Here is a 20,879-nt window from a genome sequence, read left to right as displayed (position 1 = left end):
TTTGTCTATTGTATTTATTAATATCTTGGGGTTTTTTTTGTTATTTTTTTCAGATTGCTGTTACAGATCCAGATTTAATTGAAAAGTCTAACTTGAACAGGCAATTTCTTTTCAGACCTCATCATATACAGGTAATTGTAATGTCTTAGAGTAGGTGAAGAAGTAGCAACACTCATTACTGCAAAATGTGTCTTATGTTTTCATAGCACCTGTCTAGTGAATGAGCCAACAGTCACATGAATAATGTGAGAGGCTTTTTTGAGCACAGCACATCTCATTGTAACAAAACAAAACAAAAAAAATGGTGATTTTAAGTATGGGGGGTATTTTCTGCATATGAAAACATTGACCCTAATTATAACCATTATAGATGGATCAAGGAGATTTACTAAATCATCATCATTGTGATATAAATGAGTTTATAAATGTTTCATTGGCAGAAATCATGATTTGACCGTGTGCTTTCTGAAACAGGAGATTTCATGTTAAAAACCTAAAGAAGCTATTTACTGATCTACTGCCTGAATTCCGTGTTTTTACTAGAGGTGGTTTTTTTTGATAGTATAATTTTTTGTTGTAAAAAAGAACAATGTCAAGTGCTATTTTGTTGCCATATCATACAGAATACTTTAATAAAGTTACTTGAGGTATTAGGTGATTTTTAGCAATTTTATAAACATAATTTTTTGGTGCTTCTAAATTTTAATGCATTTGAAAGGTAAGGGATATTTGTACTGGGTACAATAGGTCACAGGAATAGCTAATGTCACCTGAAGGCTAAGTTAAGACCACCTAACTCTAACTTTTGACTTGAGGCGCATTCAAATCTTTGAAATCGTAAAATGCTAGTGAGTTACCCTGCTGTGCCACATATTGAAACTGCTGCTGTTTTAGTAAATGGAAACTATAGGCCCAATTTGGCAATGAATGCAAAGCAAATGTTATGAAAGGAATAAAACATTTTAAATGATATAGTAGTAATAAACAGCTTAGTTGCATCTAGAAGCAGTTTTATACTGTTAAAATTCCTATTTGAAAATGTGCTTTTGCACTTACACTTGTAAAAAAATAAAAAATGCCAGACATTATGACTCCAAAGTGTAAAAGGTAATATTTTGGAAAGTTTAGTCACAGTCTATGTGCCCTTTTTCTGCTTTACGTAATATTTTTGTCTATGTAGTGGTTACCTAACTGGGGTCCTGAAGATGGTTTCTGGGGGACCATGGAAGTATTCTCTCCCAAATGACCCTGAGCAATGTGTTTACATGAACAGTGTGTTAGATGCAGGTTATTTTGAATGCAACACTTACTACTTTGACACAACTGTGTTGTATGTTTTTCTAATATTAATTTCCCTTGTCCATACTAACATGTTGTACTGTTACACAGCAAAGGGGTGAGGATTGTAACAACACAACACTGGAAGAACAGCATTTTATACTGCAGTGGAATCAGGATGCCTAATGTCACGGGGGGGGGGGAGGGGGCGTAAGCCAAGAAAGAAACCCCTGGTTTAGACGATTCACTAATTTTGTCTTTTGGTACATCTTTGTTGAAGTATTTGCTACTGTATTTTTACCTGATGCAGTGGAATATTTGTTTGCAGCAATACAGATTCAATGAGCAGCGTATGGTTTGCTAATGAATGAGAACATTTGCTTTTGCAGTTTTATTTGTGAAAACCACACCCATGTTTCTTTCTGTATTTTAACAGAAACCAAAAAGTTGTACAGCTGCGGCTGCAACCTTGGAAATCAACCCACAGATAAAGATTGATGCCCACCTTAATAAAGTGTGTCCAGCCACTGAAAATATTTATAATGACGAGTTTTACACCAGACTGGATGTCGTTGTAACAGCACTTGATAATGTAGAAGCCCGGCGATATATTGACAGGTACTAAAACATAATCTAGTATTTAAAAAGAAACTCATGCATTACATGTATGTTCAAAAACAATAATGGATGTAAAGATGCCATGACAGGGGTGGGGAGATGATCAAGGAAGTGCAAAACCATTTAAAAACAGTTTTATTTAACTTAGGGCCTGTCCACACTTTATAACCAATCTCGAGAACTGTACTCGAAACCCTTCTAATTAATCTAGCTCATTGCATCCACACTGAAGTATCGTTTCATGTTTAGTCTAATAGTTTGGCTACAGTTCCGAGCAGCGCAGTGAACAGTGTAAATTAATACAGTAGTATCCCACCATGCACTGTGTTTTATTTTAAAATAATGTGTTGTGCCCCATATTAACAGATGTCCATTTGCTAAAATTAAATATATAAAAAGTATCTTGGAAAAAGTAAACGCGAACACCCACACACAAGTAGGGCTTGACATTTTTGGGTTTTATTTTTAATCAGGTGACATCCCTTTAAACAAACTGAGCTGATTCTGTTTCATAATTAAACTCGGAAAATGCTGTTAATTACAAAACAATCTTTTGTTTTACCTTCATATCTTGCTGAGCATAATTCGGGCCCCCTTAATTTTATTTCAAACAGAACTGACAAATGACGTGAATTGTTCATCCCAGATCCTATTTTTAACCCGCATTTCATTTTTGCAGTCGCCCAATTTAACGATGTGCTTTTGTTATTTTCCCCTGACTAGTTTAACAGAGGTGTCCTGACAGGTATTTTATTTTTTACGCATAAGAAATTACCTAGTGCGGAGTGTACGCTGATAGCAAGTCCTCCAAGCGCCAGTATTTCGCCAAACACAACACAAAGCATTTTGGGATATTGGAGGATAAACAAAATTTTTTAGTTCAATATTACAGTGTCCACACTTCTGACAAACCGCACTACCTGATGCCATCTAATTTAGAACCGGACTCGAGACCACCTCATGAGGTGGTTTCAAGTCCGGTTCTCGAGTATGGTGTTAAACACTGTGCACTGTAGACGCTAACTGTATTTAGCACTTTTAATCCGGTTTAAAAGCATAGTGTGGACAGGGCCTTAGTGTAGTCATGTTTTAACATTAAAAATACTTTTACTGCAACATGCTTCCTACAAAATTACACATTTTTTAGTTCGCTAACCATTGGAAGAGCACAACAATAGTCATGTTAAAGCTGCTTTTCATTTAGGTGGCCAACATCTGTAGTGAAATCGGTGGCTTACATGCTTCTAGTCCATTCAGTGAAAATGGTTCACCATGATTTTAACGCTCATGTTACAGAACTGAAAATAAACAACAAAGTGCATGTTAACTTAGCATGGTGGTAAATGTTAAGTACAAAATGAACAAATACCCATTTTACCAAAAAGTCAAGTTACCAATTAAAAAAAAAAACATTACAACAAAAAGAAAGGTAACTAGCTTGCCCTATATTACTGTATGAGAAATTAAATGTTAAGATGTTTCTTTATCTGACTGTTAATTTTGTTTTTTTAACTCTATAGCCGGAGTGTATCCAACCAGAGGCCTCTGCTGGACTCTGGGACTATGGGAACAAAAGGACACACTGAAATCATTGTACCGAATCTGACAGAATCTTATAACAGCCATGTAAGTTTGCTGGATCTAGTGTGTGTGCTCGTCTGTATGTATCTAAAGAACTGGTCATCCAGTTGGGATTAAACTTGGTATGGGCATTTATTAACTTTTTAGAGTATCATAAACGATCATGAGTTATGACTTGTGATTTGTTGGACTACCTAAGGAACTGGTCAATTAAGTCATAATATAAGTCATGATACCTCTGTTCATTCTGCAGTCTGTATATAGAATGTATACTGTGAAGTATATATTCGGAAACACTCAGTTTAACCTAGTTTAAACATTCTTTACCACATGTTGAGGTTCTCAGAGTACTGGTTACCCTAATGAAGGTCATTATCTTGGTAGATGTTTGTCTACATTTAATAACGTTATATGAATATTTGTTTTACTATGTTATTGAACATAGAGAGTATGCGTTCTACTTTTATACACTTCTTGGTTCACAAATAAAAATTATGCTTTTGATGTAATACACTTTCAGTAGTTATAGCTACTGTTTTCTACTTTTTAAAATGACTTTGTTTTCTATATGCTTGGACATATGTTTAATCCAAATGTGGCTGTGGGCACACTTAATCTCTTAATTCTACACATTTTTCTGAAGAGAGATCCCCCTGAAGAAGAAATTCCTTTCTGTACGTTGAAATCTTTCCCAGCAGTCATTGAACACACAATACAGTGGGCGAGAGATAAGGTAATCCTCATCTCTGTTGCTTTGTTACATTCTTCAATGGAAATTATTTTTAAAAGACAGTTCATCTAAATTGCCCTTTTCTTTCTTTTAGTTTGAAAGTTCTTTTACACACAAGCCTTCAATCTATAACAAGTTTTGGCAGATCTATTCATCTGCAGAGGAGGTGCTGCAGGTAAGAATACAAATACAGTGGTAAAATGTTATGTCTAACCAGAGTAAAAAATAAAATAAAAAATTGCTATGTATAGCTGTCTGGAGTTAGTGTTTCTTATAGCTTGGTTATGATGTATCTTTGCTGTAACCTTGGCTGCTTGTATTAAATAAAGTACAACATAATTGTTAGTATGTTAGTTTAATAGTTAATTGGTTCTATTGCCCTGAAATGGATAAATGTTTCATCTGCCCCAACACAGAAACAACATGTGTCTTCTGTTGCCGGAGGAACATCGTATGGTTATGCAACAGTTATCTTAACTTAATCTATTTTTTTTATTTAGAATCACTTGTATATCTTATTTCTATTTAAAACACCCATGTGACCTCTTTAAAGCCCTTCAGAAGTATAGCTGGTACACAACAGTATATCTATGGACTTGAAACATTCTGCCTACTGTGTTATATACAACAAGAATAGATTAGTTAAGATTTGCCCGGGGAAATTCAATATTTTATGCATGACAAATTGGGGAATGGTACCAATATGGTTTCCTATAAGTTCGTATTGGGTGTTGTATAATGCGTTCAGACCCCTTTCCCTTTTTTTTAATTTTTTTTTTTTGCTATTTTTTTTTTTTTATTATTATTATTTGAGTTACATGGCTACTGTAGTGATCCAGCAATGGGGTTACTAAATAAAGTACCCCGGGGGTCAGAATTTTGGATCCAAACACAGCCCTCGACCTTACCTAGGATGAAAGAGGCAATGCAAAGTTTGGTTGCACTGGTTCCTGCGGGGTCTGAATGCATAAAGAAACAGAGACAGACAAACTTTCTTATTTAAATATTAAGATAACTGATATTTTATACCTGTATTTCTGAATTATTTTTCCAGAGAATGCAGTCCAGAGAGAGCTTGGAGGGATCTTTTCAGGTTGTCAAATTACTCAGTAGAAGACCTACACACTGGTCACAATGTGTTACACTGGCAAGATTGAAGTTTGAAAAATATTTTAAAAGAAAGGTAAGCTGTTTCCTAATGTATAGTATCATATGCTGTAATAAATGTAATATGCATTGATATTTTGGTCAAAAAAGTCTGCCTCCTAAGAACTTTGTTTTATACCCTGCATGGGATGTGACATAACCTAAATATCCTCTAACTTGAATTACAGGCTGTTCAACTGCTGCATTCATTTCCTCTTGACACAAAGCTAAAAGATGGGAGTAAGTAAACACATTACATTAAAAACCTGTACAAAAAAAAAAGTAACAGAGGAACACATTTGTTGGTATGATGTTCCTTTTAAAAGATGAAATAAGGATATATATGGAGAAAAAAAAAATCACTCAAAGCATGTTCATGGTGAAAACGTTTTCGCACAGATTCTTTCTTACCATTAGAATTCTACTGTGATTAATTAGCACCATTCTTACGGAAAGTGGCATGCATATATATAATATATATATATATACACACATACCACTAGCGTGGGATCATTTTTTGTTCTCTCGCTCGAGTGGGATGACATGCAGGGACTAGTTTCGAACGTGTCTTTGTTTACATTCTAATCCAGTGGTGTACTGCACTTCAGTAGTTCAAACAATACTGCCACCGATATCTATTGTTGTTTTGATTTGAGAACGAGTTTAATAAAGCAATGCCAGTTACCGACCTGCCTGCGTCTGCTAATGGCTGGAAACAACAGAGAGGTTGCAGACTGAGCTCGAGGTTTAGCTAAAAAGACAGTTGCAAAGAGGCCATAAACAGGGTTCTAAATGAATCTGCGTACATTCAGTATCCTCTATTAATGCACTCAATGTACAATGTATGTCACTGAAAAAATACATTTTAATGAATAAAAATGAAAACATATTTATAATTATATAAACTAAAGCAGTAAAACCTACTTATAATTTAATTTTGCCCAGCGAAATTTAAGAGCTGCAAACTTTTTAATAGTTCCCTTGTAGTCTGGTATCTCTTGGATCAGCTGTTTCTCCATTGACAGCATTGCCAGTGCGTCGATCGTGGCGCATTATGTTTGTATCCCCTTTAGAGTAGTAACATCTCTTGGATTCCACTGCTGTCATGGGTATTGTCATGGGAATTCGCAGTCACTTCACCGTCTCTGAAAATCCTGGAGATTGTTTTCAAGAAAAAAAAAAAAAATAGCGCCATAGCACCACTAGCACCATGAAATTCTTGCTTTCCCTATACAACCGAATCTCATTGTGCTGTTTTTCTTTGTTTGGCATTGGATATACTTGCACCCTCAATGGACTTTGTTGATGCTACTGACAAACTCGGTAGTAACTCCCTCACATTGTTTTGTGTAGAGAAAAGTATAAATAAAAAATAAAAATACAATTTTGGTTTACACAAAGCATTTGGTTAATAAGATTTTAAAATGAATATTTAAATGTGAGATTTAAAAATATATAGTAAATTATTTTTTTTATTAACAGGCTTATTTTGGCAATCTCCAAAAAGACCACCTTCTCCAATATCGTTTGACATGACTGATCCATTGTAAGTAACTGATTAATATAAACAATACCACATCCACTTATAACATTCACCTCTTCTACATTATAGCACGACTGTCCCATGGCTCATTGATATGAAAGGATGACAGTCCTTGCCTTTCTATAATAGTTGTTCTCTCTAAAACTGTAACATCACAATGATGACCTTCCTGTCACCCTGAATGACTCTTGACATGACATAGCTGCATTTACCACTCGTTCTATACTGTACTTTAATTAGCACAAGGGGTTATTGAGAGAATCCGAGGGTATGTCACCAAAATGCATGTTTTAAAGAAAGTACTGAACAGGTAGGTGAATTTCATTACTTTTTTGTATTATTAACATTTAATTAAACCTGTAAACCTCTCTGTTTTGTCTAGGCACTTAAATTTTATAGTGAGCGCAGCAAGACTTTTTGCATCAGTTTATAACATCTCTTACACAGCAAAGGTAAGCTTTTGCATATATTGCTTTTGTTTTTATCTGAATCTTGGTTCAAGTGACGCAACCCCGGTATCTCATCAGGCATTATCTAAATGTTTGAAAAAAGTATATTGACTGATAATACTGTTGAAAATATTTAAGTACGCATGAATATTTAAGTACGTATGAGGTCTTTCTATCTTATGATCAGTTTCACTGGGGATTTTGGTAAAATGATTGTTTTTTTAATTACCAATTTGAATTTCACATGAGAACAATATTGACTTTATTAGCAGTGGCTTAATGTTCTCCAGAGCATTTGGGTATTAACAGTTTTCTTTCAAGTGACATTTGTATTAAACTGTTACACAGTCAAGGCTTCTCCTTTTGATTCCTATAAGAAGTACCTTTCTGATTCCCAAAGACACACTGGCTCTAAGTGGCTCTTATTTCTTCAACAGGACTTGTCACATGAAACCATCTTTCAAATAGTTTCAGATGTAAAGATTCCAGAATACAAGCCTTCTGAAAAAGTAGGTATTCATATATGATTTTATAATTAATGGTGTTAGTAGTTTCAATGTTTATTACACTTCAGACTCTGACCTTTTCTGTGAACTCGGACTCTACAGTTTGTTTAAAAACAGGCCTACTTTAAAAAGAGTAGGCAAAGCTGTGTTAGATTACCAGTTAAGAGATGTTTAAACTGATTGAATATAGTGCAATATGAAATTAAAACAAATATATTAATTTACTAATTTTACATTTGATGGCTGAACTTTTGATGACTGGTTGGGATTCTTGTTCTTCGTTATACCTGTGGGCTAAAAGGTGTTTCTGCCAGGCTTGTAGGAAGCATTTTGAAAGTCACACAACCGTACCAATAGTGATGATGTCACTGAATTTGGTCACTTTTACAAAAAAAAAAAAAAAAAAAAAAACACTTGAAATACTGGTATTTCTACACAAGCAAATAAAACACAGTGAGAGAAATGTGTCAGTGAATTGGATTTATAAATTCAACAGAACTTACAAAGTAGTTGTTAAAACCTGAAGTTGTAAAGACTGCATTGACAGCTCGCAGCTCCTGTCTTTCTGCAGCCTACCTCAGTCCTCTGCTTGTAGTAGACCCTGGCCATAAATGATTTAATATAGGAGTCCCAAGTGGCCTGCCTGATAAGAGCATGGGCACTGTACCGGTTCCTACAACCCTGGTTTTTGCATTCAAGGCCACCAAGACTGGTGCAAAATTCAGTGATATACTTTCCAGTTACCATTGCTGGAACCCAAAATATATGCACAAGAGAGTCATAAGAATAGCCACTATAGGCATGTTGTCAGAGTAAATATAAAAATACTTAATAGCTAAGTGCTCAAACAGATGTATTTAACCTAGTGTAGTACCAGATAATGGGGCCTGTACATACATATCCCCATTTCCTAATTTCAATGTGATTTATGGCATTTTGAATTGAAAAAGATAGGTTGTTGGTATAAGTGGGACTGAGGGTTAAGTGGGTTGAAATACTACACAGACCTACCCTTTTAAGACAGGGCAATGATCTGGAGGATATCAAATTGTACTAGAGGGGGATTGAAAAGCTTTTGCGAAATGCTTTTTAAAAAACTTTTCCTACAGAAGATTGAAACAGACGAAAGTGCAAGGAAGTCTGATCAGACCAAGCTGGCAGTGAGTAGTGAAGAAGAGAGGGAAGCCATCAGTCAATTGGAAAAAGCCATCGCTGTGGCTGCAGTCACAAAAGGTACAGACATTGTTTTGTTTTGAGTAAAGATTTGCCATACTATGTGGATTTGTATTTTACATTTTTAATGTATGTGTATAAAGTATATAACTGCTTGGCCACTTTTATAGGACATGCCTACTATTGCTTTTGGCAATGCCTTGGTTCCCTTGATTATTCCTGAAGGCCAAACAGATGTGGTAGGGTTACTTAAGCGTAATTGCATGTCAAATCCACCCAACAATGTTTGCCAGTTGATTCTTTCAAAACAAGACATTATATGAACGGTTTGAGGAGTCTGACTGAGAATCCAGGCTTCTTCCATAGCAACCACAGTCCCCAGATCTCAATCTGTTGAGTTTGAACAGTGCATTCGACATCAGAATCACCTGTCTTCCTCAGTTTTGTTGGGTCAAGATTGTGATCAGGTATATGTCCTATTAAACGTGCCAGGCAGTGTATATTATATTTAATGCTAAAGTTATATATTTTTTACTCATTGCATTATCCTGTCAAAAATGGTGTAAATGTCTGAAATAAAGTACTTTTGATAAATTGACCTGTAATATTGAAATATGTACTTACCCCCATGTGTGCAACAGATCACCTCCAGATGACGCCAGTCTCCTTTGAGAAAGATGATGACAGAAATGGACACATAGACTTTATAACAGCTGCCTCCAACCTGCGAGCCAGGGTGTATAACATAGAGGCAGCAGACAGACTAAAGACCAAGAGAATTGCTGGAAAGATCATCCCTGCCATAGCAACATCCACTGCAGCTGTGTCTGGATTGGTAAGAATGAAATATCTGCTAAGGGCTCAAATGTGAATAGACTGATTTTAAATTAGGAACAAAACTGGAACCCTGTTAATAAGGAGTGTTTACAGTGTCTCTTGTTGTTTTAAGAGATGCCATCTCGTGCTGTTTGGACAAGATGACCACAAAGCTGAGCGAAATGATTTGTTATAATAAGTGAAACCCTACACCCCATGTATTAACTTATAAATCACAAAAACTTAGATTACTATTACTAGCTATAAAAGAGTTTTTAGAACAAAGTTGTTCGTATTACGCACAAGGTGACATCTGTATAGAGGGTAATATTTACAGGACTTTAGATATACTATAACAGTGCCAGTAGGATGTGAGGTTCATCTGTTTAATGTGTAGTGTCGGCAAAGTGTTTAAAACAAATTGGTGGTATACGTGACAACTATGCTAAAATCTGCAGCCAACTCAGTTTACATGTTATTTGAAGACAGAAATGCATAATCTGCAAAGCAGATGGTATAATAGAGCTTGACTGTGTAACCAAACATCAGTATTACTTGTAAGAAAACTGCTATGGTAATCGGCGGAATAGCATCTGTTGGTAATACTATGCAGCAATCAAGTGTTTACTGGGTCACAGGCTTAGTTACTGTTGGGTATCACAGTACAACTGTGCATAATACACGTTTGGTGTGAGTGCTCCTTTGTCTTGACTTGAGCACCCACCATGCCACTTGGTCTCACTGCCATGTTCTTTTTCTGGGCACAGGATGTATATATTAAAGTGTTACAGAACACCCTGCAAAGTTTACAATAAACACTTTGTTACCTTTGCTGTGTCCTGTTTTTGTCTGTATCGATGTTATATTTTGGAAACATACTGCAAACCCATCACAGGTCATAAATGAACTGGGCAATGTATTTCTCAACATTTACCCAGGAGCTTTCTCCAGCAGAAGTCTTCTAAGGATCGTAGTGTATTTAGGTCATGCTTCCCCTGCAACAGTGCTGGTTTTGTGTTCCAACAATGCGTCACTCATTTATATAGTACCAGCATTGTTTCAGGAGGGAGGAAGAAAAAATCTAAAACACTCCCGCACACTATTTTTCCAAGTATTTTTTATTTTTTTTATTCTTTAAAAGAAAATAGAAACTAACATTTCAAACAAAATTCTCTTAGTGAATCTTCCTGAGTAAAAGTTGAAGAAAAAAATGAAAGAAAGAAAGAAAGAAATATGTGTATATATATATACAGATTAGATTTATATATATATATATATATAATATATATCATTAAGTATATATGTGTATATATATATATATATATATATATATATATATATATATATATATATATATATATAATTCTATATATATATATATAATATATATATATATATATATATATATATATATATATATATATAATATTTTTTTTTTTTACCTGTGTTCTGTGAATAACAAGATCTCAAAACAATGTGGGATACTGCAAAGGTAAAATAATTAATTTATTGTAAACACTGCAGGACTTGAACTTGAGAATGATATTTGTTTTTCACATTTGGTTCATTTCAGGTGGGACTTGAGCTGATAAAAGTCGTTGGAGGATACAGTTTTGATTCTTTTAAAAACTGCTTTTTTAACCTAGCAATTCCAATTATTGTTTTTACTGAAACAGCTGAAGTGAAGAGAACACAGATACGGTAAGCGTTATCACGACTAATTTACATTCAACGCTATAGCAAAATTGTCTGTTCAGTTACGAACAAAAACGACTCGAAAGCAGTTGACAATAAATTGATATTCTTCCTACATCGACCGCAGACAAAATGAAGACAAATGACAGCGACAGGGGAGCAGTATTAGCGCCAGAGAGATGTAGTTGGGGTTTGGGAGTTAAGAGAGAAAAAAAAAGCATACGGCTGAGTGGAAAAGGGATTTAGCTTCATTCAGTGGAATGCTACATAGAAGAATGTCCAACAGTCATGCAAGCAGATCATTTATGCAGTGGTAGCTTTTGTTTATTGCACCTAGCAATAGATTTATGTATTTATTTATTGTGTTGGAGTGCCAACCGTTTGCTATGAGTGCATGCTCTGTTTGAAATTAAGTATGTTATTGAAAGAGAAGACTGTCTGTTACAAACCTGGAAATAAACACAGCAGTATTTAATTTACAGTTAGTTCATTTGCATTTTGTAACGTGAGACTAATTTACAGCTTTGAAAACCAGCACTGTTGTGCAACATTGACATTTATGTATTTTTATAACAACATAGCATTACATTAAACTCATGGTACCAAATCCGTTGCCCCACTGCTTTGTGTTTGTGTTTTTATTTAGTTATATTTTGAGGTTAATTTTGCACAGCGACTAAACATTAATCCAAAACATACCTTTTAATATATGATGCTGTTTTAATTCTTGCTAACATTAAAAGATAGCACAGTAACTAAAACATAAGGCTTGAAAAATGCACTCAGAAACTAGGCTAAGTTTATTAATATGTATTTAGATTTTTGATTGTATTTTGTTTCAAGAATTTAACATAGTTGCCTGTTTTTCAACAGAGATGGAATATCCTTTTCTATCTGGGACAGATGGACAATTTATGGGAAAGAAGATCTGACACTCTCAGATTTTATAAATGCTGTCAGGGTAAGAGTTGAAATTTATACTGTATTCAAATACCAACCCATAAAAGTTGAGTCTGGAATGTTTGTAGTTAGTAGTTTTTACATGATGATGTTAAAAAACAGATTTAGACTTTGTTTTGTTTTTGCAGGAAAAATATGGGATCGAGCCCACCATGGTGGTACATGGAGTTAAAATGTTATATGTCCCAGTTATGCCAGGGCACAACAAGAGACTTAAGATCACGTAAGTACAGAAGAGATTATGAAAATATTAACCTACGTAAGACGATATAAAATGTAACTACTAATCTGTCTGATCTATAATCTGAACCATGCTATTATTATTTATCTATTTATTTTTGTACAAAGGTTTATTACTGATTTTTTTTTTTTTAAATGAGATATTAATTGGTAGGCAAGTCAATGCATTTTTAGCTATGATTACAATTATTTGAGTATTAATCTGAACAGGGTCTACTGTACTTGCTAAATGCTCATTTTAGGATGTTTTAAATACTGCTCAAATAAAAACTGGGCTCAATTCAGTCAAAGATTATTATCTTTTGATTTGAGTGTATTTGTAACTTTGGCCTCATACACACACAATGCAGTTGGCTTGACAACCGTATTTACAAATGGCAACCGTGGTTGTTTGTTGTACACAAACACCTTTCATTACTGAAGTGAGTGCACTCCCTGTTTAAACAAAGCACTGAACTCGGGCCATCATTGCATGCCGATCGTGAGGTTTTGTGTGAGAACATGGAGGCTGTGTTTTTGTTTGTGCTTTTGGAGGAAGGTACTGTATGGAATCGATCCAGAGCTTGTCAAGCGCAGCTATGCTCTTTTCTGCAAAACCAGCGGAGACGCAGTTTTGCTTTTTCTGCACTGCTAAATACAGTGGTGACGGTATGCAGTACCATGGCGGTAGATAGAAACATTTGGGCGATCTTCCGACCAGAAGGTTGGTGGGAACGACTTGAGTGGTTTCCAAATGACTGGATTAAGGAGTCGTATATGTGTCTTTGTCATTTACTGAGACATTTCCTGGAGTGCCAAAACACATCGGTGGAAAAACGAGTGGCGGTTGCACTGCGGCGATTTGGGATACAGATTGTCCCATATTGTTTTATTTAAGTTGTAAAACCAAAAATACAATTTTTTTTTTCTACAACAAAACATTATACAACTGTACTTTGATTAAATAAAAAAAAAAAGTATATTATATGTATGCAGTATTTACTGTTGTTATGAATTTACTATTCTTATTACTATATTGCTTACTGGTCTTTGTTCTACTTTATACCCTAAATTAATTAACGGAACCAATTTAACCTCCTTTAGGTTCAACTAATAGGTAGTTATTAAATGATCCCTATAAAACTTGGAGGATCCTAGCAGCCCTGGTGTACACGATGAAACTTACTTAATACATGTGGAAATGTCCGGTATTTTTGATACTTCAAGTCTTCAATTTTCTCCTTTATTGTTACAGGATGCAAAAACTCATCAAACCCTCCTCTGAGAAGAGGTACGTAGACCTAACTGTGTCTTTTGCATCTGAAACGGATGGAGATGAAGACTTGCCAGGTCCTCCAGTGAGATACTACTTCTGCCAGGACAACTGAACCACTTGTCAACCCTGCAGGCAAGGACCACTAACATATAGACTGCAGTATAGCATTCTTCTGTAAATACTTTTATATTTTACTGCATAGCTTTATATGCAGCTGCCTTAATGTGTGTTTAACAACAGACTTGCGAAATTATGAATTTATTGATTTCACTTTGTAAATGGCTTGGTTCAAACTGTTCATCCTGAAACATATTTCATTGTACTTTTAAGTGCAGTCTTTCACATTCATTGTATCTGAATCATCCGAACACCAAAGATTTTTAGAAATGTTGAACTGTGATCTCACAATAAACACTGAAAATGGAAAATGGGATATTCTTGTTTTTTATTTTTTAATGTGAACATTTTACTAGTGGCGATATCAGCTGATCATGGCAAGCACCGGTCTTATTTTCTTTGTTGATCTTTATTTCTAGAAGCCACCAGTGTACATTATTTAATATATTTTTTTTGTTAATATGTTATACAGTAGTTTGGGATAAACCCTCACAACACATTGAATCAGAATAACTTTGTAACGATAATTAAGTGACATAACATAATGAACATTAAGTGCCCACCACCTGGCAATATAACCTGGGGTTGTATTTTTCACTGCCCCTTCCCCCAGGGCCCTGCATTGCGCAATAGTTTATACCTAATTCTCAGTTTTACCCCCTTATATATATATATATATATATATTATATATATTATTATATATATATATTATATATATAAACCGACAAGTGGCTTTCAGAACTAAACTCTTAAATCCAGAACCTATTTTAAATATAATTATTTATATGACATCACTTGGATGACGGCTCATTGATTTGATCAAAAGTTTGCTCCACTTTGCTAGACAGTTTGTTAGCACCTTGGTATTAAAGGTTAATATTTTTCGCATAATATATACTGCAATATGAACATGATTTGTCTTCTGGTTTTCGTTCCAACTGAGCACTCATTTACTTAACAGAACTTAGTTGAACTAATAATTTACTTCATTAGACATCTTTTTTTCATCTCTTAAACAGTTTGAGATTTCAAGTTAACTATAACATGTTATAAGTAACTTAATCTACAACTTTTTAGGAGCTGAGAACAATTAAAAAGGTCAAATTAAGGAAATTATTAGTTCAGTTAAGGGTTTAAAAAGTCAAATTAAGCAAGTTCAGTTAAGGGTTTAGTGAAGTCACTGTGACCTCAGTTGGAATGAAAACCAGAAGACACAGGGGGTCCCCAAGACCTGGTTTGGGAAGCCCTGGATTATACTGTAACTAGATTTTACTTGTTTATAATGTGAAAACAGAATGATATACAAAAGCAAATGATTTGCCATAAATCACACAAGTAAATGTTATTTAATTTATAAATATTTAACAGCATTTTTCTCAAATACATTTCCCATAATATTATTTAAAGTTGTATAATTTAAATCATCTGCAAACTGGAAAAATATGAATTACTGCACTGCACCTGTATTGGTACAGTTCTTCAAATTGTTCAGGCCAGTTTTACTCAAACAATGCATTGCAATTAAAGATAATTTAGCAAAGAGTATGATCATTGAACCATTTAGTGTATTTCAGTAGACATGACATACCTTATTTCATATATATTACTATTCAGATTCTCAGAAGTTCATTTAGTAAAAAGGGCGTTATGTACTGCAGTACACAGGTTCTGCTCTGACCATGACACTTCTCACTAATTGCTGGGTTTGGAGCGTGATATTGTTTAGTGTAGATTTCCATCAAGCTTGATACATCCAGATACATTACTTGTTGTTAATAATCTCCAATAGCAGCTCTCCTTTTCTGTAATGCCTTTAAAAGCTCATCTGAAATGCCAGAGTCTGGGGGGGGGGGGAATAAATACATTTTAAACCGCTTGAGGCAAACATGTTCTTATGTTATGTTGGTTCTAGAACATAACAGGCTTTCAAGTATTTACAAATACATGCACTTATACAGTAGTGCAAAAAAATGCTGAACGATAATATTTAAATCTTTTTTTCAGTAACGTAGTTCACACCATCATGATACATAGACTGATATTTACTGTTAAGTACACCAGGGGGCTAGACGGTGTGGCTAAATGACTCGCCTTGTGGAGGCCTAGGTTAAAATCAAGCACAGGTCACAAGTGAAATTAGTTTAGTAGCCTCATTTTATATTTAAATGAACAATTTAAGGTCTGCTTGAGAGAAACCCACCAGGACTGAATGACAGTGGAGGTTCAGCAATGTACAGTACCTGACATTGCCCTTCCCCCTTCATGAGCATTCAATTCACATACTATAAATAAGTATGTCAAGAACTGTGGTTGTAGGTGATTCTTTCCCCTCTGTATAGTTAGCTATACAGGTAAAAACATGTTATATTGTCCCATAAAAGTCTGTCAACCTTAAATGGGTAATATTTCCCATGTCTAAAAGAAAACATTTTCTTACCATTCTCATTAATGTACATTTCTTACAAGTTGTATTTTTCTGTAGATAATTTTGTTTTCCAGGCTTTACTTAAAATGAAGATAATGCAAATATAAATATAGGCTGACATAAAATATACATGTGGTAAAGCCTATAAATTAAATCTTATTGATAATGGGATCTGTCATCTTGTGTTAAGCATTGATTGACCATCCTTGTATATAAAAATAAAACTGACTATAACTGTATGAACTTGGTAGCAAGGAATTAACGCTGTAACAGAGGGTATGTAGAAATCCAGTCTGCAGCTAATAAAACTCCCAGTGAGGTGGGATACTAGAACATGCTCCACATAGTGAATCTTTAAGATAAATAGGCTTCAGGTAATTCAAATTGAAAAAAAAAAAAAGTAATCTGGAATACTAAAATAAAGAAAAATAAGAGAATTGGAAGAACGTTTTAATGCCAGTGTGTAAGAACATTTTAAAACCTTGGTTACTGTGCCCTTTAATAGGCCTTCTGAACAATATCCATTAGAAATAAGAGAAAAGAATATAGCCATTACAGTAATTGACATGTTTAATACCTGGCACTGGAACAGACCGGATTAGAGGACGATCATCTGCAAACAGAAAAAAAAAAAAAAAGTGCTGTTTTCACAAGGTGGTTCTCCAAGAACACTGTCAAGACAGGGTTGGCTATGCATATCAAGTCTATGCACATTTAGTCACAGCGATTGTAGGATCTCAGTCCAATGCAGCTTGAACAACACACTCATAATAACAATCTTTTCAACTAAAAGGTGTTTTCATTATGCAGTTAAAAATTTACAAACATCAACAAAAGAAGATAACAACTTTTTCAAAAATATAAATACTATTTTGACTTTTTTTTTTTAATATACAGGTTGACTGAGGAGCCAAAAAGATTTAAGAAAAAAAAAAAAAAAAAAACATGTAAAATGTGTGTGTGTATACACACACATACATTTATTAACAATAACTACAGTGCCTATAGAAAGTCTACACCCCCTTGAACTTTTTTCACATTTTGTTGTGTCCGTGCCTCAGAGCTTCATGCTTTTAAATGAGGATTTTTTTCCCAGTTATCTGCACAGCATACCCCACACTGTTAAGGGGGAAAAAAGTGTTTTTTATTGAGAAAAAAACTATATATTAAAAATACAAAACCGAAAGATCATAACTGGATAATACTACTCGGTGGAAGCACCTTTGGCAGCAATTACAGCTGTGAGTCTGTTGGGATAAGTGTCTATCAACTTTGCACACCTAGATTTGGCAATATTTGACCATTCTTCTTTACAAAACTGTTCAAGCTCCTCAGGAGCGTTGCTGGGCAGCAATCTTCAAGTCGTGCCACAAATTTTCGATTGGATTTAGGTAGGGGTTCTGACTGGGCCACTCAAGGAAATTTACCTTTTTGTTCCTTAGCCACTCCAGTGTAGCTTTGGCTGTGTGCTTTGGGTCTTTGTCATGCTGAAAGGTGAACTTCCATCCGAGTTTCAGCTTTCTTGCAGAGGGCAGCAGTTTTCCTCAAGGACCTCTCTGTACTTTGCTCCATTCATTTTCCCTTCTATCCTAACAAGTGCCGCAGTCCCTGCTGATGAGAAACATCCCCATAACATGATGCTGCCACCATCATGCTTCACAGTAGGGATGGTGTTCTTTGGGTGATGCACTGTGTTGGGTTTGCACCAAACATAACGCTTTGCATTTAGGCTAAAAAGTTCAATTTTTGTTTCGTCAGACCACAAAACTTTTTGCACATGGCTACAGAATCTTCTGAGTGTTGTTTTGCGTACTTCAAATGGGATTCAAGGTGGGCATTCTTGATTAATGGCTTCCTTCTTGCCACCCTACCGTATGTGGAGTGCTTGGAATATTGTTGTCACATGCACACTTTGGCCAGTCTTGGCCATAAAAGCCTGTAGCTCTTGCAAAGTTGCTATTGGCCTTTTGGTAGCCTCTCTGATCAGTCTCCTTCTTGCTCAGTCATCCAGTTTGTAGGGACGGTCTGATCTAGGCAGAGTCTTCCACTTCTTAATAATCGTCTTGACCATGCTCCAAGGGATATTCAAGGCCTTTGATATTTTTTTATACCCATCCCCTGATCTGTGCCTTTCAACAACTTTGTCCTGGAGTTCTTTTGAAAGTGTCTTGGTGCTCGTGGTTGAGTCTTTGCTTTGAAATGCACTACCCAGTAGAGGGAACCTACAAGAACTGCTGAATTTATCCTGAAATAATTTGAATCACTACAGTTTAACACAGGTGGAGGCCACTTCACTTGGTGTGTGATTTTGAAGGCGGTTGGTTACACCTGAGATAATTTAGGATTGCTATCACAAGGGGGGGTGGACACTTATCCAACCAAGCTATTTCAGTTTTTTTTTGGATTAATTTTCTACAATTTCAATACTATTATTTTCACTTAGAAGTTGTGGGGTAGGATGAAATGGGAAAAACAAAACAGACAAACAAAAAATAAAACAATTTTAATGCCTTTTAATTCCAGGCTAAAGGCAACAAAAGGTGAACAATTTGAAAGGGGGTGTAGACTTTCTATAGGCACTATATAATTCATTACCAGTTTTCCTTGTCTGCATAAAGACTACTGAAATTGTTTCAGACAAATAAACTAACTTACCCTTCAAATTCTGATTTTTTTTTTTGACAAGTTCTAGAAAAGGAAAAAAAAAGTTAAGAATGCACAGTTATGTATAAGGGATTCTAAATGTGACTCATAGAAATATGTAACCCCTAATGGTTTAATAATGCTTATAATTATTAACTACTAATTGGTTCAAATAAGTTGGATGGTTGAAACAAAAATCTGGACTGGCCAGTTTAGGGCCATTACATATATTCACTTTGCCTGAAAATTCAATTCATATCACACTTCAAATTAACACTAAACATTACACAGCAATAAACCACAAAAAAATAGTTCCTTCTAAAAAAAGAATAAGGATCTTGAAACAATATCCATGAAGTACACACCATCTTTATACTTGTGCCTTCATTAAGCAGCGTTTATTCCTAGTTTTTTTTTTTTTTTTTTTTCCCCAACAAACTACCAATACAATGTAGGGATACCTTGCCCAAGAGGACTAGTTTTCTATAGTAAGCTGTCAGGAAAAGAATGGGAACATTATTGTGTTCCTACATACTTCTGACTGAAAGGCAGAAAGCAAACAACCAAACATATAGGAAGTGTAGTGTTACCAAGGGGAGAGAAATGTTCACACGCCACTTCTTCCATGGTATATACGTAGTGGAAAAGTATAAGTCAATTGTCTATGAAAACATCACAAGCCAATAAAAGGGAAATAGGATACATCAGGGCTGATGTAAGGATAGGCGTAGTCCAAACAATTGTGGCTGAAAAATCCAAATTGCCTAGCAGCCAGGCAACTATTTTGCACTGCAGCCTATATAAGCTTAAGAGCAATGCAAATTACTCGATATGTGCAAATGATGATCTGCAATCATGATAACAAGGGTCGCAATGAGTGCCGCCTGTGCACCGGGCTGTTTAGCGGCTGCACTTACAGCACAGAGGTGAGGTGAGGTGAGTTAGGAGTACAGAGAGCAGTAGGCTCTAAAACAAAAACATATGTCAGAGGAAAGGCAGCAAAGTCCTCTTGGCACACAGAAAAGGTTTTCTGGGAAGGAGCTGAGAGTCCTTATGGCTGAGGTCACTCAGCATGAAATGTAGTTATTTGGAAAAGCCTCAGCCAGCATCAGTTACTCTACCAGAGCCCATACGGTCCTCTAGTGGAGAAAGTCAATCCTGTCGGTGTTTCCAGGACAGACAACCAGGTGATGAAAGGGAGAGATTCAGCTAGGATGGATGCCCTGTGGAGTGAGACGATATCGCCATATCACCACCTCCCCCGGCATCCCAAACAAAGTGACCCTGGGTTTGAATATTCAGCGTCTTCTCAGTCTTCTAGGTTTTCCTGCCTATCCTCACCAACTGCCAAGCATTGCCTCACCAGGAAGTGTACCACAGCAACCACGAGGCCAACGACTGGTCTCTGAAGGTGTGTGCTCTTAATTACTAGCTTCTACAATGGTCTGCACCTTGTAAGAGAAGGTGCAAAGTTTTTGGATGTCAGCAATTGCCCATGTGCAAGGCAAAATCCTGACACCTGATTATGTTTTTCATTCCCTTTGCCTACACTGCAGAAGTTAATGTACACTTATTATTTTTGTTAATATATAGTACAGTATACTATTTATTTGTGGTAATACACACTACAGTAAACAATTTTTATTAAGAACTGTTTTCATTTGTTGTAGCATAGAACATAATGGTAATACACTGTACAAAAC

General features: G+C 35.4%; 1 protein-coding gene and 1 long non-coding RNA gene across 4 annotated transcripts in view; one reads left to right on the top strand and one right to left on the bottom strand.

Moving 5' to 3' along the window:
* LOC121323396 (ubiquitin-like modifier-activating enzyme 6) overlaps positions 1-14,758 on the top strand; it is a 35,520-nt gene extending 20,762 nt beyond the window's left edge. For 2 of the 3 annotated variants that reach the window (XM_041264461.1, XM_041264444.1), the window contains 16 exons: positions 54-131; positions 1,715-1,896; positions 3,417-3,522; positions 4,121-4,210; positions 4,302-4,382; positions 5,262-5,390; positions 5,542-5,593; positions 6,836-6,899; positions 7,279-7,348; positions 7,783-7,854; positions 8,961-9,084; positions 9,666-9,859; positions 11,414-11,541; positions 12,409-12,496; positions 12,624-12,718; positions 13,970-14,758. In XM_041264461.1, coding sequence (XP_041120395.1) covers positions 54-131; positions 1,715-1,896; positions 3,417-3,522; positions 4,121-4,210; positions 4,302-4,382; positions 5,262-5,390; positions 5,542-5,593; positions 6,836-6,899; positions 7,279-7,348; positions 7,783-7,854; positions 8,961-9,084; positions 9,666-9,859; positions 11,414-11,541; positions 12,409-12,496; positions 12,624-12,718; positions 13,970-14,102 — 1,686 coding nt within the window. In that variant the 3' untranslated portion in view covers positions 14,103-14,758. The remainder of the gene's footprint in view (positions 1-53; positions 132-1,714; positions 1,897-3,416; positions 3,523-4,120; positions 4,211-4,301; positions 4,383-5,261; positions 5,391-5,541; positions 5,594-6,835; positions 6,900-7,278; positions 7,349-7,782; positions 7,855-8,960; positions 9,085-9,665; positions 9,860-11,413; positions 11,542-12,408; positions 12,497-12,623; positions 12,719-13,969) is intronic. The other variant, XM_041264453.1, reaches the window with a different exon arrangement.
* A 522-nt stretch (positions 14,759-15,280) lies between these two features.
* On the bottom strand, positions 15,281-19,570 carry LOC121300309. The gene is made up of 3 exons (XR_005947511.1): positions 19,189-19,570; positions 17,111-17,146; positions 15,281-15,948 (listed from the first exon to the last, which is right to left on the bottom strand). It is a non-coding gene; the product is annotated as an uncharacterized LOC121300309 (long non-coding RNA).
* Between the last annotated feature and the right edge of the window lie 1,309 nt (positions 19,571-20,879).

Source organism: Polyodon spathula, chromosome 1, assembly GCF_017654505.1.
Source record: "Polyodon spathula isolate WHYD16114869_AA chromosome 1, ASM1765450v1, whole genome shotgun sequence".
In the NCBI taxonomy this organism is placed as follows: domain Eukaryota; kingdom Metazoa; phylum Chordata; class Actinopteri; order Acipenseriformes; family Polyodontidae; genus Polyodon; species Polyodon spathula.
This window is presented reverse-complemented; position numbering and strand designations above follow the sequence as displayed.